Source organism: Mercenaria mercenaria, chromosome 3 (genome assembly GCF_021730395.1).
Source record: "Mercenaria mercenaria strain notata chromosome 3, MADL_Memer_1, whole genome shotgun sequence".
NCBI lineage: Eukaryota > Metazoa > Mollusca > Bivalvia > Venerida > Veneridae > Mercenaria > Mercenaria mercenaria.
Window position 1 is genome coordinate 103,471,195 of NC_069363.1, and position 25,184 is coordinate 103,496,378.

The following is a 25,184-nucleotide window of genomic DNA, read 5'->3' on the forward strand; positions in this document are numbered from 1 at the left end:
ACCACTGATAATGGCAGGGGTTCGGAGTGATAACTCACTATATAGCGGGAGCGAGGAGCGGAAACACGATAGTTATCAAGATCGCGGGGTGAGATTTAGTAACTGGAATGTCGGGGCGCGGTTCGAGAGCACTACGTTTAAGCAGCGCTAATCAGCGTGTTTTCGCTCCCCATCCCCGACATACCAGTTACTTATTCTCACCCAGCGACCCCTGTAATTATCGCGTTTTTGCTCGTCCCTGCTAAATTAGAGTTTTCAACCTGCGTCCCCGCGTTTTAACTTGTTAAAATTCGTGTTTTCGCTCGATAGGGTTGCGGGGAGATAACGCAAAATGGAAGAAATCAGCAACCATACGAAATGGACGCACAAAAATGTCTACGTCACTGCAAAGTGTGATACAGGACGGGAAGTTAGACGGACGGAAAAGTATAGACAAATAAATGAGTAGGTGGGTACGTAGGTACCATCCAATCTATTCATCTGTCCGTCCGTCTATCCGTCTATTTATCGTTTCGATTGGCTGATAAGTCGTGGTCACTAAGTTGTGGCCACAATTTATTAAGTTGTAGCCACAAGTTAGTAAATTGTGGCCACGATTTACTAAATTGAGCCACAATTTATTAAATTGAGGCCACGATTTACTAAGTTGTGGCCACAATTTAGTAACTTGTGGCTTCAATTTAGTAACTTGTGGCCACAACTTAGTAAGGTGTGGCCACAATATAAATAAAGTGTTGCGGATGTCACCTCTGTGCTACCGTATAATTCAGCTCAGAATTGAGGTCCCATGTATGACCTTCGTCTGACAATTTCTGTAAGCAACTGCTAAATGAAACCTATCTGTCAAGCATAGATCTGTCACGAGATATCACCCAATCAGTCGCAATGAATTCTACAGGGGTGAACTATTTGAATCCGCAATTATTTTCGCGTCATTTCTTTTTATAGTGTCTCTATACCTTATATGTAACACAAGTCGAGGCATCTAACTAATAAAAGAAAGTTGTTTTACATGTTGTACTTAATATTTGAAATTTCCAAAAACTGAGGTTATACCGTCACATAGGAAAAATAGGGATTTATTGACTTCAAAAGAAGATGAACAGTCAGAAAAATAGATTTATTCTAAAATATCAAATAGATATAAAATTCTCTCATCAACATACAGGCAGAGCATCATAACATTTAAACATACAGTAGAATCACAGACATGTCTTACCAGGAGAATAATACATATAAGATACAACAATAAATTATAAAAGATCAATATTTATATCAAACGAAATTAAAACTAATTGAATATGAAATATGAGCATATATTGTGGCTGTTCCCTGTCGAAACTTTAGCGAAATACAGGGAAAATGTAAGATATTGTTCAAGCAGAAAATGTTCCTTTTATTTATATGTTGAAAAAAGAAATGTTACCAACGAAAAACGTGCATAAAAGTTTGTAAAAGTACATAAGGATATGAATTTTCTTCTTGTAGATCCGTTTAAAAGAGCGACGGGATAAGTTCTTCTGAAATTACACGCTAAACAAATGCATGTAATCAAGTGTTTCACTTCGAGATTATATAACCGAAATTTGACCCATAATGATAGACATGTATAGTTAACGTGAGTTCGGAACGGAACTTTTTAAAATGTGTTCGAGATAGCCGGAATTTTGAGATGAGCGAGTTTGAGATATCAAATTTCAACTGTATCTCTGGTCTAGTAATTCTGCGTGTTGTCAATGAGTTGCTAGATTATGCCAAAGTGCCGACCTGTAATTATTATCATACAGTGCAACCTCTGTAGAGCAACACTCTTTGGGAGAAACAAATATTGACTGTTATACAGAGGTTGTTGTTCTGGAGAAGTAAATTTGATAGTATATTTCAGCTTAGGGAAATTTTGATGGTGGTGTTAGAGTTTTTTCTTAAGAGAGGGCCGCTCTGGAGAGGTTTTCCTGTAATTTATTCAGCTAATCGATTCTAATATTGCAGGTAATACGTAAATAATCACTTAAACTGAGTGGCTTTCTTCAGCGGAGTTATTTTTATTTCCAGACTGCCTGATATCCACATGCACTGTTTTTATATCACATGTATAAAGCGTTTTCGTTGTTCAGTTAATGTGTCCTTATTTGATTATTATCAGCCCAGCTCGGCGTGTACTGACCGCTGTTCTGAAGCCCTTGATCACCGCCATCACCTCCATCTGAAAATATAAAAACGTCTCCGACATAAAACAAAAAATAACATATTGAAGTCGCATTCCTTTCACTGCCAGAATTCTCGATTGTTAAAGTAGTAGATCCGTACAATCAATCGGCAAAGTCCGTATTTTCCGAATGAGATTGTCGGCATTGTCCGGATTTTCTTTTTCGATAAGCCTTTTGCAGGTTGGGCTACCTTAACCTTCGAAGAATGCCAAATAAGCTGACAAGAACACGTGATTATACGAGAATTGCCGAAAGTTAGTACGTTTCCATAAACTTACACAGTGTACTATAAATGCAGCTTAAATGGGAGTTTATATAAATTCGTAGTATTCGTCTACAAATACGTCTTTTAAAAAATATGATTATATACTTTTTAAAATCGGGATTATATGTTATTGTAAATACATACTGCTGTAGTTCTGTTGTAGTTGTGAACTTTGGGTCCTCGGGTTTGGTGCTGGCTTCTTGCCAAGTAAGTCACTGTTATTAAAAGAATAATCATGTCTGTGTTATTCAGTAAACTATTGATATTATACAAGCTGTACAGAGCTAAGATACATTTTATAAAAAAATCCATGCAAAGGTTATTTTAGGTATATTTCAGTTATTGTATGGAGGCTAATTCAAACAATACATATTTTAAAAAATATAAGAACAAGAAAAAGAAATTGAATGCAGATGTAAGAAAAAAGTAGTTGTACAAACCTCATAAATGGATCCCCATATTTATCCTTGTATTTAGTCGGGTTCTGACATTTCATCTTCTCGGACCTGGCTGTGTGGTCTATGGCTGCGAACCTCTCAAAACTGGTCATTTTGTGTAAAGGCGGGGGCTTTCTTTGAGTCATCGGGTCATTGTATGAAGCTCTTGTTAACCCGTTTTGCATGTTGGTCTGCATGTTGTTTTCATCATCGCCGCCATACTGTTGTCTGTTTTTATTATTGAAAATTTATCAAAAAATCCCAGAATCATTATTTAACTGATTTCAAGTGTTGTAAATTTGACAATGCCAATTGAAATGTATTAATGCTATATGCCTACAGATAGTGATACCATAAAGTAACTATGGAAGACACAATTTTCACGGACTTAATGGCTCTGCCAATCCATAATAAAATCCATACTCCCCCTTAACATCGATTTTGAAATTGTCTCATACTTTTTCACCTCAACCAAATGGCCGTTTGGACCGCAATAACGACTCTGTATGCCGTAATATAATTCACTCGGGTCAAAAAAAATAAATATAATTATATTTGACTAATCACTGTAAGATTGACTGTCTAGTATGTCAGTAAGGTACCCACTTAAAGTTTGAGAAAAATCGTACAAAAATATTACAAAACAGGAAAGTACTTGTAGCTACCTGTGGTCAGTAGCGTAATGAAACAACTTAAATTTAAAAAGCACTTGTTTTTGTCTTAAATTTTAACAAAAATATGTATTGTCAAATTACTTTTCTTCTGATGTGACTGAATTATCAAACTGTATCAAAATTATCATTCATTCTATGAAATGTAAAAAAATATTTCGGTGTTTGTATTACCACACTGGGACATGACGAAACCGGTTCATGGAGTATTAATTTTATTTTGGCGCCAACTATTCAGCTGAAGTTATTCTGTAATTTATCTGCGACTCAGTAATTATTTAAAAGTTAAATTGTTACGTCTGATAAAAAGCATATTGTTACACCCAAAAGATTATCAGGTCTATACTAAATGGCATGAAGCTGTGTTAACATTTTCAGAGTTTCATATATTATTTTGAAATATTCGAAAAACATACAAGTAATGTTTTTAAAGGACCTAATTTAAATTTCCTAAATGTCTTTGATACAAACATAATTTTGTTTGTTTATTCCAAACATAAAGTTATACTGTATATCTACAATAGAGAATTAAAAAGAGCTGAAATGATACAGGGTGTATATAACTTCCATTGAAATATGAAATAGCACACTAAAGCTAACACATAGGTATTCTAACTAGACTAAGAGGAGATGAAAGAAAACAAAATTAAATATATTTACTTAGACTAATATATATTTACTATGTTATAACTACAAAAATACAAAGATATATAACTGCAATTGCTAACAACAATTTATAAAATCAGAAAACAGCTGAGATATAAACAGACTGCTTAAGGTAGTGGACACGTAGTCGTAATCGGCAATTTTCGGCATTCTCCGTTCAAACATAAAAGTCATGTACATGTCGAACTATTTTTACGTTCGAGGAATTCCGCATTGTCAAATGAATTTACGTAATCATACGGAAATTGCCGAGTGTCATTACGGAAATTGCCGAGTGTCATTTCAAATCCACTACCTTAAAACATATTTGCATAGATAACTATATAGCACATTATTATTATAAAGTAAATTCCATACATGTTATTGTCTTATGTCAGAATAGTAAAGACTTTTCCTTGTGTACGGCTTTTGTTTAGTTTGACATATCGTATGAAGAATGGATACACGGCATCTCAAAATAAATTAGATTTTTTTTCGGCAATGTCGGCAAGACTGGCTATAACAAAATGTGTGACTGACTAAACAAAATGTAATGAATAAAATATATGTTATCTAGACATTTTCAAGCTTTATGCTCCCCAAGGATCTTTTGACAAAATTATACAGATTACAATTCAGTCCATTGGCAATAAAAAGAAAAAAAGTATAAAATTTTGTTTTGTCTATGCAGCTGTAGACAAATATTGAAGGCGGTAGGTATGGAACGCCAACATTTGCTATATTGCCTGCTGTTGGGTGGACAAGTGACGTTATATCTGGTACCGCAATGACCGGCCAGGTATTGTAACAACAGAATTTGTGTCATTGATTAAAAAAACATAATGGCAGCAGAATGGCAGCAATAAGTTATTCTACGGCCACTGCAAGTACATTGAAAACAATACGAATGGTGACGTGACATGCATGAATGTCGTAAAAATTAAATTAATTTATATGTATTCTTTCGGTGTTTTCGATGTTTCTAAACTATTGAATGTACTATTCGCTGTCTGACCATCCCTCTAAACTGAATAGAACATCAAACAGGGCGCCAAATGCATTTTTAACAGTACTCCAGGATCTGATGCATTAGTAGTTTAACCTTTACCCTATTAAATTTCTACAATGGACTGGCCTATTATTCAATATGGGCAGTACCATTTATTATTCGAAGGGGTGTTCACTGAAAATTTACTGACTGAATAGCGAACAGTGCAGACCACGATGAGCCTGCACGGATGTCGCAAAAGCAGGATCACTTGCCGCCAGCAGGCTAAAGATTAAATCAGTTTCAAACAAAAAGTACGGTAATGAAATGAAGAAATATACTAGTATTCAAAAGCAAGCAAAATTAACTGAAATAAAGAAAATGTGAAAACAACTCACTGTTGAATTATCCGCCAAGCACGGGGAACCTAACTAAATGCATATAATTAGACAAATCTAATTTGACATATTCCATGCATTGGATTGGGTAGAAAACGACAGAAAACTATAAGTATAGACAATAAAAGTGGATATGTTTTATGTGCATAACAATAAAATCATAGCTAAAGCTATGTTCTATAAATGAAAAAGATAAAACTTCGATGCGGAGAAATATCAAAATAAATTTTTTTTTAATACAAAAAGCTATATAACATTTTTGTATTAATTCAACATCCGCTAAAACTCTGATTCAGCTCGACTATATGATATTTTGTCGTCCCATTACAGTTTTCTCTCAGTGTTTCACCATAAGTGAAATAAACTCAACAGAGTATAAGATTCTTTCACTGGTTGTAGGTGCAGATGGGAATTTCCGGTCTCGAGGGTAACTGTTTAGGCGGTTACGAGGCTCCAGCCGAGTAACCGCGTAAACAGTTACCCGAGAACCGGATATTCCCATCTGCACCTACAGTCAGTGATAGAATCTTTTTCTTGCATCTGCATAACGTTTCATTGTAGATGATAAAATAAAACCGGAACTCTTACGCTGTTTACGTCTCTGTAACGTCATGACGTACTTCCTGTTTACGGACCTAAAGTTCCCGCGCTTTGTTAATACGCTACTATAAGAAAAAAGTGCTATAAGAAAATCATTTGTACATATTAAACAAAGCAGAGTAAAAAATAAATTCAAACAAATGATTTTCTTATAGCACTTTTTTCTTATAGTAGCGTATTAACAAAGCGCGGGAACTTTAGGTCCGTAAACAGGAAGTACGTCATGACGTTACAGAGACGTAAACAGCGTAAGAGTTCCGGTTTTATTTTATCATCTGCAATGAAACGTTATGTTATTTCCTTAAAATAACGTTTTTTGAATCGAGAAATATGTTACAAGGAACAAAGAGGAACTACCAAGGTATTTAGTTTTTATCCCGTTTCACGAAAAAGATTATTATTACTACACATATCTTCTGTACATATGTAGTTCGTTATACGTCATTTACAGCACGAGAGTCATCTTACACCCCGGGGTGTAAGATGGAGTTTTCCAGCACCGGTGAAATCACCAGAAATCCCCGTCTGGTATGCAAGAATATCGAATCTTGTACACTCTATTTAAAATATTAAAATATTTCTATTCACTACTTTCGATAAACTCTATTCTTTGAGGTCTTAAATATACGAATACAATGCGACAATGCTAAGTAAAACAGAGATATGTTATTTCTGGTTTGTCTTATGAGATTCTATTAGTTTAACTACTGTGAGTGGGTTGTAGAAAAATTTAAATGTTTAAAACATATTTGAAAATGTGTTCCAAATGCATAAAGCTGCACAACAGAGACCAGTTTATATAACCATTTATCTGGAATCGCCAACACTCAACTGCTTTAAAATGGCCATTTTCACACATGAAACATAATGAATCTAGTCAAATTATCATGGGCAAAACATGTTTCGGCGTGGATAATAATGTATTTGCGATCCTTGAATTGATAATCATAATTATACGTTCAGCAGTCTCTCGGTACTACAGTACCTGCAGAAGGAGTAATTTCAATTGTTCTGAAGTCGGTCATTAATTATTCATTGCATGAATTTCACGTACAAACTAGTACTTACTTTTTGTAAGCTACCGATATCTTATTTCCCTTTCTCCGTTTATTCTTGTTTTAAGGACGTATTGCACAATTTCCAACCGTTATGTGAAAATATTGTTTTCATTTTGGCCTCAATTAATTTGACAATGGTTTGATAATATGTAACTATTATCGTGCATGATATATTTGTGCGTCCATGCATATATATGGATTATAAAACTGCGGATTATTGATTTCGGACTGTTTTGTCATGCTCGGCCCAACTCGGTCTGTAGTTACTGTGAAAGTCATCGTACCTGGTCCGCACTGGAGGTTTCTGATCATCATCTCGGTTTGTTTCAGAACCCACTGAAATACACACAATATTTTACCATGATTGGTGGTGCATGCTGATTAATTTAACGCTCTAGTGCGTCTTTTCCGCACGTGCAACCCTACATGTGGCAACATTTTGTCTATTCAAGCAAATTACAAAGATGTTAAAATTTGTAACGTGTCACCTTTATAAACGCTTAATTCTGCATGGCATAAAAGCAAGGAAAACTTTGTTCAACATGCTATAAACAATGCTTCAAATGTTTAGACTGACAAAAATCACAATATTGCATACCTTGTTTTGAACGCATTGGGCCACTTCTCCCACCAGGCTGTGGTGAGCCTGCACCAAAAATACCTCTGCAAATATGAAATAAAAAAAACATAATATCTGCAACAGTTTCCTACCATCTAACATATGGAAGGTTACATTTAAGCTTTAACTTAAAAAGCATAATCACTTTTATTTCCATGTATACGTTTGAGAAAATAAAACATGAATTATTTGACTAATAATGCGACCGCGGTGATACAGTAACAACTACCTGGCAGATCCATAAATAGTCCTGTATTTTACAGGGTTTGTCCTTTTGAGTTGTTCAGCTTTCAATCTTTTCTCTTTTTGCTCTTGTTCAATTTGATTTTTGTCAGGCCCTTCGCCTAACTGTCCCAGCTGATCATTAATTTTACGTCTTGGGGATACATTGCTCCGCCGCGGTGACATCTGACCATCCGCGCCAATGAGTGGTTCACGCTGCGGCGATATTTGACCATCTGCGGCAAAAGGTGCCACGTTGTGTGTACTTTGCCTGGATCGTTTCTCTTCACGTGACTGCAGTTCTTCTTCAAACGGATTCATATGAGGAATTTTATCCGGGGACTGGGCATCTATTGGATATGTTCTAACAGGTTCGCTGATCGCTTTTGGACGATACATTCGGAAAGGATCGTCAATCGTTTGCACATTAACAGTGCCGTTTGTCTCAGGTTGACTCCGTTTATCCCGTGGCGTGCTGTCACCTAAAAGCGGATTACTTTTCTCAAAACCAGCAAATTTGTTGCGGGTGTTGTTTCTGTCTCTATACGGTTGTCTCCTGTAGATTCCCGCCAAAATACTGTCCAGTTCTTCGATAGATCCTCGATTCAAATCTGCCTCCCACTTCTTACTCCATTCTTTCAGTTGTATTTCTGTAGTATTCAGGATTTCCTGACTTTCGTCTTTGTTTATAAACTCTCCATCCGACTTAAAAACGTCGCGCCGTAATGCCTGAAAGAAATAAAAAAGGAAACTATACAAAATCCTAAAATTGCAACAAAATACAATGTATGCCTACATAGCATAAACACTATGCATTCTCTCTATAAAAATTATGATTATTATGATAAAATAGTATTTCAAGCAATTTTCGCATAGCACAACAGTTTCAATCTAAGATGGCTGTTATATTTTGACTGTAAGTTTTGATTCACTGTTATCGTAATGATCACAATTAATTCTGAAAGTAGTAAAACTTTACACTCTCTAGAAATTGAACAAGAGCAAAGTTTACCAGTTCGGCGGACGTCCTCTGGTTTGGTGCCCAGTTTAGGAGGTCCATAATAAGACCCTTGGCATCACTGCTAGCCTGGACACCGGCTTCACCAAGTCCTTTACCTGTGTTGCTTGCCGGGAGACTGTATCCGAGAGATCGCCGTAACATCGCTCCGTCTTGCCACTGTCGCTACAATATAGTCCAACAGTAATTAATATTTCAACGAAATGACCAACGCCGCCATTTAATTGCATTCTGTAATTCTTTTGTGATTATTGGATACATGAACTTAGCGTTATTAAAATGGACAGTAAATAATTAATGAATCGTTCTGTATAGACACATTATTAATGGCTACAACGACAGCTAGTCGTTATAAAGGCATAAAATAGACTTGAATGCTCTATGTTATCGATACCCGGTAGACAAAATATAGATCATAGGGGAAGTGAACTACCCACCATACTCGCGGTCGAATTGTCTTCTTCACAAGATAATAGTACAGCGATTTGTTCTAGTAATATCCAACGAGACTTATGTACGTTTTACAAGAATTTTCATAGGGAGTCTGATTGAAAAGAATCTTATACAAGAACAATCAACGTATTACCGTAGTAAAATTTCCAATCAGCTCGCATATAAGTTTCATCTGGTCACGGTCCGACGTTCCCGGCAGAAGTGGTTTACCTGTTAGAAGCTCTGCCATGATACAGCCGGCGGCCCACATGTCAACTTTGTTCGTGTAATCGGTCGCCCCTAGCAACACCTCTGGAGACATGTACCTTTAATAACAAACATGTTTTTGTCAGAATGTATAGAACATGGGACGACCACCTATGATTCTATTATACCTCGTTATTGCTGGTTTCTGTGACAGCGGTTGAAAAGATTTAGCAGTCAATCTGAAGTATGATTTATATGACTCGAAATCAGTATGATCAGCCAAAGCCGATGGTACATACATGTACCGATTATCACTTACTGCATAAAATGCCACGGAAAGCATTTGAAAAAATGTCAAATTACATTTACTTTAACAGCAATAAGAAAGAAGAAAACATAGCTTTAATTGTGATGTCATTTCGGCATTCAAAGGCGTATGGAAGTTCCGAGTTGAAAAGTGTGCCTGTGGCCAAGAGTGGCAGTATATTATCTCGTTTCCCACGTGAAAGAATCTCGCGGCTACGAAATAAAAGAGAAAATCAGGGCTTCCGTAAAGACGTTCAGTTCTTTTACATTATCAAAAATATTAGCATGATAACAGAATTATTAGCATGAAAGATTAAAATTTATCAGTTTGATTGCTTGGAATCAATTTATTCAATTGCAGTTTTTAAACTACATATACGTAAAACAAAACTTACCAGAGTGGGGAGACGACATATTCCCCCAAAGGATCTAGAACTGACTTGGCCATTGAAAAGTCAGATATCTTGACTATTGTCACTTCCTTGTCGCAGAGTAGAATCTCAGGCCGCAGATTCCGGTGAATAAACCCTTTAAAACAATGTATTAATAAATCATCATTCACGTTGTACGTATCTAAAACACAGTCGTGATCTCAAATAATTAGGGTTCTGGAGCCGTATTGACAATCGGCATTCTCCGTGTGCGATTTCGGCATTCTACGACTATAACGGAAAGCCACGAGCGCGTTGAGCTTATGTCCAAAGAATGCCGAATTGCCAAACGGAAATTGCCGAGAGTCATTACGAGAATAACATAGTTTCTAAATAAGGAACTGAATGGAAAAATATTCAACTTCGATATTTAGGTATTTGTTACGAACCTTTTCACTTTTTATTACATAAATAGATACAATATACATTTGTTATCATAGAGTCTAGTGTTAATTACTCATTAAATATATCATGAAAGTAGTCTTATTTTAATCTTTACATAGCGAATGGACACTAAGTCTTTACCCATGCCGTGCACGTGCGATAAACCTTGGAACACTTGTTGCATTATAATCTTGGTTTCCGTTTCCGAGTAGGGACTGCCCCTGAAATAGACGTCATGATAAATTGGTTGCAACCTTGTCATTAGGAAGTAGCAGATTTTCCCGCAAAAGTCTGGTAGTATGATAAGTTACAGATTAAACTGTGTTTTCATATTGGCGTATATTTGAAAAACGCATGTTCTGCATATATCCGTTTGGTCTCAACATAACTCATGTAGTATTTTACGTTCAAGTATTTCTTGTTATCTTTGTTTTTGTCGTATTATACTTGCATTAACTTTTTGCACTTTCTAGCGTGCTTATTTTTGTGAAGAACAGACGTATTTCAAATTTACTAAGAACATATTAAGGATGTACGAGCGTTTTTCCAGGATATCCACCATTTTGAAGAAAAAAAAAAGTTTCTCTAACAAACTTTATGCCGAAAATAAATGCTAAAACATATCACGGTAGTCCCAACTTTTTTCTTTGTATTTTGGAGCATTTTTTATGTCATTAACGCAGCAAAATATTTTTTAAATCTTAACTACAGATGTTTTTGTAGATTTAAGTACGTTTTCTTTCTATTGAAAAATTGTGGATGAGGTAATTATTTCAACATGTAAACATGAAAGTGATTTGTAAATGACATTTATGCTTATATTTTACTGATATCACTATGTGTTCATACTAGCCTGTAAGACCTGAAATCCCTACAACATTAAGTGGGATATTATGTTTTAGAGTGCCCCCATATTTTATCAATTTTACTTGATTTCAGGAATGCTTAAACAGTTGACGAAGAAAATGTCCTATAAAATAATGACATGTGCGGTGACCTCTGCTTTTTCTGCACTTATTTGTATACTAATGTTCTCTTTAAGCTCACAGAGTGTGAAAAAATCTTAATAGAAAAGAAGTGATCGTACTTCCTCAACAATATGTATGCCAAACTCTTACATCCCTACCTGTTTTGCATGACTCTTTTGACATTTTCCGGCATGTATTCAAACACCATCAGTAGTTCGTTACGATCATTTATCAGTTCCAACATCTTCAGGACATTTTTGTGGTTCAGGGACTGTAGATTCTACAGAAGAAAAGATCTAATAAAAAAACAGCCACAGCTATTTGTATAAACTAGCTCCTAGACTATGATATATACCGGTATTTCTTAATCTTTATTTTTAAAGTTGTGAAAATAGCCAGTCTATATCCTAGGTTTAATATCATGATAACATTAGAACCAGTCTAGTGGCTAGTCTAATATTTGTATATCGTATTGATACTGTTATGCACATCGTGATGTCGGCATCTGGCCGATACTCGATCATCATTTATTTTTAGTTAAAGAAAACCCCTACAGTAAAACATTGAAAACCGTAACAGAGGCTATACTAAAGGGTCATAACTCTTGAACCGGGCACGATTTAATATGATCCTGATAATATAAGACGTTACGCTCATTGTTGGCGTACATTAGCGTAACTGACGTTATCATCGTTTTAAGCCGTTTAGACGTTACAGGGATTACTTGGGGTGGTTGGACTACACTTTTCATAAATCATGTTGTTTCGATATTTAAGGAAATATTTGATATAGGTGTACAATATAATATTTATTCAATCAAATTATTTATCAGACAGTGAATTATATTGCGGTGTTCAGATACAATTGTAATACATATACATTATTAGGTTTTCAAACGTAACGTCGGCGTTACATTAATTCACGGCTGTGACATCTCGGCTAGATTTTGCAATTTTCATGTGTTCAATTTAATTCATATTCAACGTAAGACTTATGCATATCAATTTGCAGACAATTGTATGTACTTTCAGACTGTAGTCGCTGTTTTGTAAACAAATACATACTTCTTTAGATATTTCGGCACGTAACAACTTCGTAATTTTATTATTTGCATTTTTGACACGTGTGACATCGTGGCTAAATTAAAGTATACATGTATTAAACGCCATTATCAAAGTCAAAATACGACAAAAACTTACTAATTCAAAAGTAGAATTTATGTACTTTTTGTCAAAATAAATATTACAGAAAGCATACAACAGTTAAAGAAAATACAGAAATTTTAACAAATCCTGTCGAGGGAAGACATTAAATCTTACGTTTTAAGTTGGATCTGTCTTTTGCTTCCTGTTTGTTACAGGAAGTATTGAACAGCAAATGACTGCAATGACGTCAAATATAGTTTACGTCACGTCACCGAGTCTTCTTATTTGACGGAAAAAATAATTTTATGAATTTACCAAGCCGTTAAATAATGCGCATTGGTGAATTCTGTTACATCTTTCATGACGTTTTTGTGTTGTTTTCTATGATTCTATGTCGAATTAAATTTTCACTAATTGTTAAACGCAAATGCGATCATAATATTTAAAAGCAAGTTTGTTTCATATTTATACATTTCCAGTGTGAGGCAGATCCCTTGAAAACTGTTATAGGGGTTTTCCGGTCAACTTTTTAAACAAATCTAATAACCGTAAATGAAATGTTCTATCATATATACACTTACGAAAGGCTCAAATTTCAATATTTTACACATACATGTTTTCAGGATTAAAGTTTTGCGTGAGATTACTTTGAACGGTGTTTTAAGTGTAATATGTTGTTCATAATTACCGCTGTCTGCCATTTTGTATTATCAATTACCTGTCTTCCACTACAAGCACTTATGATCGATAACATAATATTTACAGTATCGCTTCTCGGCCCATTTTCCTGTGACGAAGCCCTATAATGTACTATTATACCTTTGGTATTTTTTCCAAATATATATTTTTCATAATATATAATGTATATCATAAATGTCATACACGCAGTTTCTTGATTGATTTACACAAAAATATTCAATTAGTCTATTCTGTACATGATCGACCTTCCTATAAATTACTGTCAACATTCAATTTTTTCCGCGGATAAAAAAAATGCTGCTAAGCGCAATGACATGTTTTATCTATACAGAAGCATTCTCTGTGTGTGTATTGATAAGTCGTTCACTGGCTTTTATATTAATTGCATGATATTTAGGTTAACATTTAATCTACGGATGTGGCAATATTAACAGCTTAACCCTTTTTTGCTTAAGATAATGGTTTATTTCAATAAGCGATGACCAATAGAAAACGTATAACAAAGGCCTGTCTATGATTTGCTATTGATTCACATAATAATCACAATTTTATGAATTTGATACAACATAACAGATGCACTTCTATAATAGGACTTACCAGTCTTTGTAAATTACCTGAACACCACCCTGGCCAAACTGCAACAGCTCGCATTATCGAGTTCCGCCACAGTCTTGTTACACTCGAACGGAAGGAGCTCCATTGGTTACCAGACAAATAAGCTTAGTACATATTTCTGACCCACACCTATAATATTCTAGCTACACCATCATTTCCCGGTCTAAATTCAGGACATGCAGAAACGTACCCACTGATTAGAAACTTAGATCACAAGACAGTGTGTCATTAGTTACACCAAAGACTAGAATCACAATGTGTGGAAATCAGAGCTTTGCATACACGGATCCCAGACTATGGAACTCTCTTCCAGACAGAATTATGAAAGCTATATATTACATTCGCTGCTTAATCCCATTTCTAATGCAAAACTTCGCAAGCAGACTGATTAATATCTTCATATAGGATAAAAATATTTTATCCTGTAAGCCCGTTAATTTGATTTGCATTTTGATATAAGTTTAGTAAATCTAAGTAGCAATTTTCTTTTTTTTTTTTCTTTACGTTTTTTTTATTCCTTATTGTTTGGGTTTTTTTTTTTTTTGGAATGTACTCTACAAAGTACTTTTGAACATACATATACATGAAAAGAGTGTTGTTTATTAATTGCTACAGTAAAAATAATATAGATGAAAAATAAAAGTATGAGTTTAAACATGATGTTATATCTGCAAATATTCAATTAAAATTTGGCATGGTTGAACAACACAATGAGATACTGTAAATCAGGTGTTGCTTGTTGCGTCGTCCTGTTTTAATGGGGAGTGCTTGTTGCTAACACAACTATAAATATTTTATTATTCTGAGTAGATGTTTATTTGGATGGGTTCGCATCCATGCATTCATGTGTACGAGACCATGTGTAAATGAGCATAGATTTCATACCTGAACCTCCTTGTGACGTTTGCATTCCTCTAAACTGTAGAAATTCTTCTTCAGACTGAAAGAAAATTGATAAAAAAAATATAAATATATATAGTCAACATTTAAAAAGTAAACGAAACCGAAAGATTTTGAAGCTATTCGCTCATTGTGACGATTTACACAGGTGACAATCTTAGTTAATTTCGTAATCATTAAAATTATTATTATTTGAGCATATATATTTTGGTTTTAAGATAAGGTCTACATAAAATAAAAGTAAGAAAATTATTCTCAGATGCCCTAAGCTGATTTGTAGATTTCATTTATTGACCACAATTGAAAGCGCTTATAAAAAAAGAAAATACAGTAAATAGATATAGAATTTTTCATGACAATATGAACTATGACATCAGATTAATACATTATGAGTTTGTGACAGGATCAGATTGATGCGGATCAGATTGATGCAAATTCAAAAGTTCGTTCAATAAAATTGTCAAATTGATTTTCACCAACATAAGATACAGACAAAATGTAGTGAATGTTAGGGTATACGGACTACTCTCGCAACTGGGCCACTTATTATATATTACAAGAAGTTGTTTCTCTTTAATGTTAATACTCTAGAACTATATTATATTGTACGCCAAATTCATAATTGTGTATTGGCAAATAAACTTGACTTGAATCTTTCAACATATACTCAAAAACTGGAAATGTGCTAAATACGTGTTGGTGAGATTATTTAATGTGGTTGAAAAATGAACAATAAGCGCAAGGAACGATTTGAATGTTTTGACCGAAAAGAGGGGAAAGGGGGGCGGGGATGGGGGACAGAAAATAGACCTTACATTCAAACGATTTTATTAAATAAATCAACTGATCATAAATACCTACACAACAAAAATATGCTTTTAAGAATTATTTGAACGGAGAGCTATGAAAGTCTTTTTTAACTGTCAGTTTTCAAGCCAAAACCAGTTTTAATGAAAACAATATACTATTTTATATGCACAAAGTCTGGAACCAGTAAATCAAAAGGCCAAGTTACCTGGACGGTATTAGTGTAACTGGATCATTAATCTTACATAGACAATATCAGAATTATTTATATAGCGCACACATTCATAAACTACATTTCTTCTGTAATCACACCCTCTTTTCCTTTTTTCCATTTTCTCTTCCTTCTTCTTTTGAAATAAATTTTCTTTCGGCATTGTAAGACCGATAAAATTTAAACAAAAAGAAACAAAAAAGCAACATTTTCGTTTCAGATATATTTTGCATTATTAATGAAAAGCGTAGCATCACTACCATAACATTTTTATGATTAAATGCAACACTTTGAACACTTACCCGAAGTGACAAATTATTATTCTATTTTTTTCTGTTTGATAGTGAAAAACTACTCCAAATACATCTTTGTTTTCAAAATATACAACACCATCGAATAGTTAAGCAATTTAATGCACTAGAATAATAAATAGGCAGCGTTTCCATAATAATTATGTGGCCAGTAACATGCACTAGTAGAGGTAACTTTACCAATTAGTACGCTGTCCAACGCCGATGATATTTGCAATTTGCCGGAAAGAAAAGAATCAAATATTATTTATGTATTTTGTGTTTCTCACATGGCTAGTTCACACTGCAGCATTCAAACTTCAGTATCTTTTGTATAGCTGTCTCTCTACACATTTACTTTTAGTATATTTTGCTTGTTTCAATATTTGCAGCATAAGACTATTTTCTGTTGGTCACTGCAAACAGCATGGCGCAACGGTCTTCCGTAGTTATTTAATGACTTATACATCAAACAGCATGGCACTTAAATACAATAATTTTCGTTTGAAATAATAATCAAATTCATTATATTGATGTTTTGAATACAGTTTATGTCATAAAGAAACAAAACCGTTCAGGGCACTTTTTTCTTCAAAACCTCACATTTCACTTCATCCGTTTGTCTGTCATGAAACTTGAAACATTTTGACATTAAAACTTATACCTAGAAAATAATGTAATACTTTTGTAGACTCGATACACAAAACTTGTTTGAAATGCGTGCATACTTACACTTATTATTAAAAGAAGATAAGTTGTCATTTTACTGTTAATTCAACCTTTTGCGCATGAAGATTTATTTGTCTTGATGTCTCTCCGATTTAATTTATTTATTTATTTTTAGGTTTAACGTCGCACCGACATATTATAGGTCATATGGCGAATTTCCAGCTTTGATGGTGGAGGGAGACCATGCATTATGTCATCACGAGCAGGCACCTGGGTAGAACCACCGATCTTCCGTAAACCTGTTGGATTGCCCCTCACATGAAGAATTCAACCCCCCGAGTGAGGCTCGAACCCACATCGGTTAGTAGGGGCAAGTGATTTGAAGTCAGCGATCTTAAACACTCGGCCACGGAGGCCTCCTCTTCGATTTGAATACTTTACAAAACAACTTACATTATACATCATTCTAAGGACATCAAATGCTTTTGATGGGAACTTTTTATACACAGCATAATTATCTTAATTACTATAGAAGTTGTCGTTGAAAAAAATGTTTTTGTAAAATTTCAGAAATTTTGAGCCAGAAAATTTTGAAGAAAAAAAATCATTTTTGACTGTATCTGTGGCTCGGCCCATGACGTGAACTTTCAAATTATCTTGGCATAACAGCAACATAGATACTGTCAACAGCAACATAGATACTGTCTTATAAAGAATAAAACATGCAAGAAAATACGTATTTATTGTTTTTCTTTGGCCCAACCTTATTCATATGTTACACCCTTTCCTACAAGGAGTCTGTGGTTAGTAGACTGGACTAAAAAGCCAGCGATCCGGGTTCGACTCCAAGTCAGGCAGCTGATATCCAGACTTAGTGTTCTGCGTTGGATGATTTACTTAAATTGGTAGTGTTTCCAGCAGTATCGGCCTAGACTGGATGACTACACTTGTCGTGTACATGGTTGTTCTATATCAATTCCACGTGGGTGCTTTCATCGACTACCCACGCTAAACAAAAAACTCCATCTTTAACTTTTTACTGATCAATAAAAATGATCCAAGACAGATTTAAAATTTAAAACGATCCAGTCTCGGCCGACACCTGCAGAGTGGCTAATAAAGTGCGGATATAATTTCCACTCGGATCATCTACTGTATTCAAGCACGAGTTTCTCATAGCTTACAAACATTTTGATAAAAGTGTTTTTCTGAAAGAAAAAAAAATGTTTCAGTGCACTTACATTTTAATTGCGACTTTTTCATCCTTTTTCAGATTCTTGGCTAACCATGTCCTGTAAGAATTCCCCTCGTCGATGGGTTCAGGTTCCAATATTTTATACTTATTCATATTCAGAATTCCAGGGAAAATTTTATATTAAAACAATTAAGATTTTGTAGTCCTGATAGTTTTATTAGTTGTGACAGTAAATCCAACTTGTTCACTTATGATGTGATGGATCACACTGTTCAATTCAATTGTTTATGGACAGCGCTGATTGATTATTTTCAATATAGGTAAACCTAATTATGGTGGAGAGCGCATGTCACGGTCCATAGAACAATTTCCAGCGGCGGAGCAGCTATACGTGTGTGCGAGACGTTGATGTGAGGTGGATACCGCCGCGGGGTAGAGACAATCACGTGTTGCTTACTGCGCAACACAGGGTGCGCTGTCATGAAGATGGTCCGAATGTGACCCTCTCCTGGCGGCTTGGTACCTCTGCATATAGCGGGTACAATCGCTCGTTCAAAATCACAGATACTGAGTTCATTGTCAACAATTTATTTTGATCAATATTGTAATTATGTATTTTATTTATAATGCCTAAACAACAGAAATGTCTTATAGACCCATAGGGCTGGGTGCCACTTTGTTTATAAATATTACATTCTGTTTTGTTACCATGTGCACAAAATATGATTACACTATGCTATTGTTTTCTTTCTTATTTGTTTTGACATTGCAGAGACTTTAAAAGATTTACGTCCCTTCAATACCTTAGGGACCATGACAGTTTCATAATAATTGTGAGTGTACAAATATATTAGATAGCATGACTGTTTTATGCCCTCACCATCATAACTACAGGGGCATTGCTTAACCCTTACCCTGCTAAATTTCTAAAATGGACTGGTCCATCATTCAACTTAAGTTTGGACAAGACCATTTATTATTCGAAGGGGAGTTTACTGAAAATTTACTGACTGAATAGCGAACAGTGCAGACCATGATCAGACTGCACGGATGTGCAGACTGATCTTGGTCTGCACTGGTCGCAAAGGCAGAATCACTTGCCGCCAGCAGGCTAAGGGTTAATTAAGAAAAGTTTATCCAAGTCTGTTATTGCATGAATGCTTGCATTTGCCCTTTGTGCGTCTTCAGTGTTGACTTTTTCATCTGTCTCAGAACAGCATATGACAATTTCATAGACCAAAACACAACAATTCCGAATTTTAAAGAAAACGAAGAAATAAGAAATATATTTAAGAGAACACTTAGTAGTTATATCGTGCTTAAATAGAAATATCATATTGACGTGAAGTTCGTTATATCGTGTGACTGAAATAAGTACTGCAGACAAATACTAAAAACCATAATATAATTTGGAAATAGATATATTGTTGTAGAAAAAAATCAACATGAAATAACAATTACTTAAGCAATTGCATGATTTTAAAGAACTTTGCAGTGTAAAGCGGTATTTCGTAATATTGTGACACAAAAGACCACTATAACAAGATGGCGAGTAACTTGCAAAAGCAAGGTCGCCAGCTCGAAGGTCAAGGTCGCGGTTAGGTTCCGTATTTCGAAATACCTCGGCAATAATGACTACTATAAGAAGATGATGTGGCGAAAGCAACAGCCATGTCGCTAGCTCGCACCTACAGCGCAAAGCCTGTCCTATACATGTTGGTATCAAAGTTACTTACTGTAACAAGATGTTATGTCGCTTGAAAATCTATATCGCTACATCAAATTTTATTATTCTTACAGTATATTTGTATACATCCTTAATTATAATCGCGAGTAATTCTCTGAAAAGAAGTCCACATTCTCGATTGTCATTAATCATGGCAGGGCCCCGATAATGTTGCTATGAATTCCGATTGAATTCTGACTCAACGCTATGTATATTTTCTTTGATTTATCTATGCATGTTTGCTGAATGCATATGAATAGAACAGAAAGACTTAACAAAGGACAGATGCTTCTTTGACATTCGTGTCTTTAGTTCCAAATAAAAGTCGGAGGCACTCATGTCCTTCGTTCCACATAGATAACATAGAAATTCATGTCCTTCGTTCCACATAGATATCGTAGAAATCCATGTCCTTCGTTCCACATAAATATCGGAGAAATTCGTGTCCTTAATTCCACATAGATATCGGAGAAATTCGTGACCTTAGTTCCACATAGATATCGGAGAAATTCGTGACCTTAGTTCCACATAGATATCAGAGACATGCGTATTAGATCTGTAACAGTGTCATGAAAACTGTGCAACGTCGACCGGGATTCGAACCTCGGACCTTCGCTTACCGTGCCAACGCTCTACCAACTGGACTTCCAATGCCATCCGATACGAGAACCGCTACACACCTTCCCTCTTATTGCGAGACATTGGCACTTCTGGCCAATGTCTGCCGCAGACTGTTAACCGAATTCGGACGCACGCCCCAGCCAAACTGCTTCGCCCCGCAGGGACTCCAAGGGTGAACATCACGGCAGAACCTCCAAATGTAACAGTCTGAGGAAAAATGTGCAGCCTCGACCGGGACTCGAACCTCTGACATTCGGCTTACCGTGCCAACGCTGTACCAATTGAGCTACCGAGGCCACCCTATACGTGAACCGCTACAGATCCACATAGATATCGTAGAAATTCGTGTCCTTAGATCCACATAGATATCGTAGAAATTCGTGTCCTTAGATCCACACAGATATCGGAGAAATTCGTGTCCTTAGATCCACATAGATATCGGAGAAATTCGTGTCCTTAGATCCACACTGATATCGTAGAAATTCGTGTCCTTATTTCCACATAGATGTCGTAGAAATTCGTGTCCTTAGATCCACACAGATATCGTAGAAATTCGTGTCCTTAAATCCACATAGATATCGGAGACATTCTTGTCCTTAGATCCACATAGATATCATAGAAATTCGTGTCCTTATTTCCACGTAGATATCGTAGAAATTCGTGTTCTTAGATCCATATAATTATCGTGGGGAGAGGCGGGGGTTGGGGGGGGGCATTCATATTCGTTGGACACTGTATCCAATACAAATAGATACATGTGCCGACAAAGACTGACTTTTGTGTCAATGATAGAAATGTTTCATTGCAGAAAGTGGATACATTGTATACGCAGGAATATGGTTAACTGTTTACTACAAATCTTATACATTCAAATCAGTAAGAATTACTTGTTATCCCCGTTTATGTCGCGAAATGTTTACTCTCTATAACTTAATGATTATAATGTATGAATTAAACTTCTGTTCTTGTAATGTATCAAGAAAGGACACCTCACTTCGATTGTTTTTATCCTCTGTCGGCTCCACACCTGTATCGTCAGCATGCGTGTCATTGTTTTAGTGATCACTATGGTGACGCTTGTTTACGGTATAGACAATAAAGTGATACCCGACCTGTCAATCGATACCGCATCTGAATAATTTACTTGTACAAGATCTATCGTAGCGCATCAGTTACCCGAAAGATTTAAACCTAATTACTACTCCCTCATCGATGTTTAACTGACTAGCTAGCAAACTGTGACAAAATTAATTCATTAGCGGTCTTTGTTTGTTTAATAAAATATCTTCATCTGTCATGCTTCTTCCCAGGTACTGATCACAGGGAATAATTCTGAGAAGAAAAAAGAACAATGGGTTTAAACGGCGCCATGATCATAGCTGGCATTACACTGTTCGCAGAACAAATTAAATGTGACTCTTACACATTATTCGGTTGGACAAGCAGATTTTTTAATCACTTCGAAGTTGCTAGAGAGCATTTAGATAATTAGCACATACCCCACACACTCACCCTCCCCCGCCCTCCCTCACAAAAAAAGACACAAAATTTTGTAACATACAAGCATATTTGATCTTGCAATGCAGATTTATTATGGCTGGGATTAATTATCCAGGTAAGTGCAAAAATGCGGATGAATAAATGCATTAAATACTGAACAATTTAAAGTTCGAACAGCTACTATGAAAAGTACTAAAATGTTTAATAACTTAATAATTGAGACCTTTCGGGGGAAATTCAGTTTTGATAAAGAATACTTTCGTTTTATATAAAAGGTAGTCTGTGGCTCTGTGTCACTGCCCGTCATGACTTGACTGCCCGTCGTGCTTTGACCGTTATTTCTCTTATTTCAAGTTATTTGACATTCATTACATATATATTGTTTGTCACGCATAAGTTTAATTGTAGGAATATTGCGATGATCAGTTGTATGAAAAGTTATATCTTTAGAGTGACTTATAGGCCTGACGTGGCCGGGTGTTGTAAAATGTTTCTATTGATTTTGTACTTTGTACATATGTTATACACAATGTCACTATACTAATATTTACTTACTTACTTACTTACTTACTTATATAGTCACCAAATATCCCACAACTTTCGAATTCTTCTTTAAAATATTCAGAGTTTGCCGACGATAAGAACAATTGACAAGAGGGCCATGATGGAACTATATCGCTCACCAGAGATTAATTGCTTGCTTGAACAAATCTCTTTCCTAAAACTTAGAACAATACTAAATATCTAAGGTCTGGGCCTTATGGTTCTGGACAAGAAGATTTTTCCTATATAAGTCTATGTAAAACAAGGGATATATTAGCATATATGCCTCCGTGGCCGAGTGGTTAAGGTCGCTGACTTCAAACCACTTGGCCCACATCGATGTGAGTTCGAGCCGCACTCGGGGCGTAGAATTCTTTATGTGAGGAAGCCATCCTTAGGGGTATCTGGGGTCTTCCTTCACCATCAAAGCTGGAAATTCGCCATATGATCTAAAATTGTGTCGGTGCGACGTTAAACCCACCAAAATAAAATAAATGACTCCAATGTCATGATTTGAACAGTCTTGGTAGAGAACCACTGGAGCATGCCGTATACTAGATATCTAAGCTCTGGGCCTTATGGTTTAAGATAAGATTTTTTTAATGTTTTTCCTATACAACTCTATTTAAACCATGTGCCTCCGGAGCGGGGCCAGTTTTAACTCCAGGGGGGATAATTAGATCAATCCTGTTAAAGGACTTCTACACAATAGTATATACCAAATATTAAAGCCCTAGGCCATGTGGTTTTGTACTGTTTTCCCTATATAAGTCTATATAAACCGCGGGGCCATATTTGACCCTATGGGAAAATTTGAACAATCTTGGTAGAGGACCACTAGATGATGCTACATACCAAATATTGAAGCCCTGGGCCCTGTGGTATTGAACTAGAACATTTTCACAATTTTCCCTATATAAGTCTATAAAAACCGTGTGATCCCCAGGGTGGGGTCATATTTGACCCTAGGGGTATAATTTGGATAATCTTGCTAGAGGACCACTAGATGATGCTACATACCAAATATCAAATTGTTGTTTAAAGGAAAGTGTGGACGGGCGGACGGACGGACGGTTGGACGGACGCCGGATGATGCTGAACTAGCTCACCCCGAGCACAAAGTGTGTGAGCTAACAAGGCAGTTCACACGCCATGTTTTCAAGCAACGGAAGTGGACTGAGCCCGGCTTGATAATGAAAACCCGCGATATAGGGAGAATAAGAGAGATTTCCAGCGTGCTCGAGTTTTCAATACTTTACATCAGGAATGTCATTTTACAGAATATTTATTGTTTTAAACAATAATCGATTACTCTTACAAAGAGCATTGTCTCAACTCCGTATCGTATACATATGAAGCATGCATTCACGTACTGTATTAGATTTCAAGTTGAAAGTGGCTAAAAATTTTGTGAAGTGTATATTATCTGTTTAATCTGAACGCTAAATTGTGGATCTGCCTTCACTTCACTGTGTTATTGCCTGCACTTCATTGTGTACCTGCCTGCACTACATTATGCACCTGCCTACACTACACTGTGTACCTGCCTACACTGCACTGTGTACCTGTCTACACTACACTGTGTATCTGCCTACACTACACTGTGTACCTGCCTACACTACACTGTGTATCTACCTACACTACACTGTGTATCTGCCTACACTACACTGTGTACCTGCCTACACTACACTGTGTGCCTGCATTGTGTACCTGCCTACACTACACTGTGTACCTGCCTACACTACACTGTGTACCTGCACTTTGTACCTGTACCTGCCTATACTGCTACATTACACTGTGTACCTGCACTGTGTACCTGCCTACACTGCACTGTGTACCTGCTACATTACACTGTGTACCTGCTACATTACACTGTGTACCTGCACTGTGTACCTGCCTACACTGCACCGTGTACATGCCTACACTAAACTACACTGCGTACCTGCACTGTGTCCTGCCTACACTACACTGTGTACCTGCCTACACTACACTGTGTACCTGCCTTCACTACACTGTGTACCTGCCTACACTACACTGTATACATGTCCTCAATACACTGTGTCTGCCTACACTCCACTGTGTATCTGCCTACATTACACTTGGTACCTGTCTTCACTACTCTGTGTATTGCCTGCATTACACTTTGTACCTGCGTATTCTACACTGTGTTCTTGCCTTCATTACACTTTGTACCTACGTACACTACACTGTGTCCTTGCCTTCATTACACTTTGTACCTACGTACACTACACTGTGTACCTGCCTACATTAGACTTTGTACCTGCATACACTACACTGTGTACCCGTATACGCTGCACTGTGTAGCCGCTCGCACTACACTGTGTTCTTGCCTTCATTACACTTTGTACCTACGTACACTACACTGTGTTCTTGCCTTCATTACACT

At 36.1% G+C, this 25,184-nt stretch overlaps 1 protein-coding gene across 1 annotated transcript; it reads right to left on the minus strand.

The window, feature by feature from the left end:
- Positions 1–1,114: 1,114 nt before the first annotated feature.
- On the minus strand, positions 1,115–18,713 carry LOC123523781 (serine/threonine-protein kinase dyf-5-like). The gene is made up of 13 exons (XM_045301430.2): positions 18,434–18,713; positions 15,201–15,255; positions 12,015–12,136; positions 11,030–11,109; positions 10,469–10,601; positions 9,715–9,886; positions 9,123–9,293; positions 8,118–8,839; positions 7,868–7,932; positions 7,554–7,605; positions 2,913–3,137; positions 2,617–2,687; positions 1,115–2,203 (listed from the first exon to the last, which is right to left on the minus strand). The coding sequence occupies exons 1-13, from the start codon at positions 18,538–18,540 to the stop codon at positions 2,115–2,117; spliced, it is 2,064 nt and encodes a 687-aa protein (XP_045157365.2). The 5' UTR covers positions 18,541–18,713; the 3' UTR covers positions 1,115–2,114.
- Between the last annotated feature and the right edge of the window lie 6,471 nt (positions 18,714–25,184).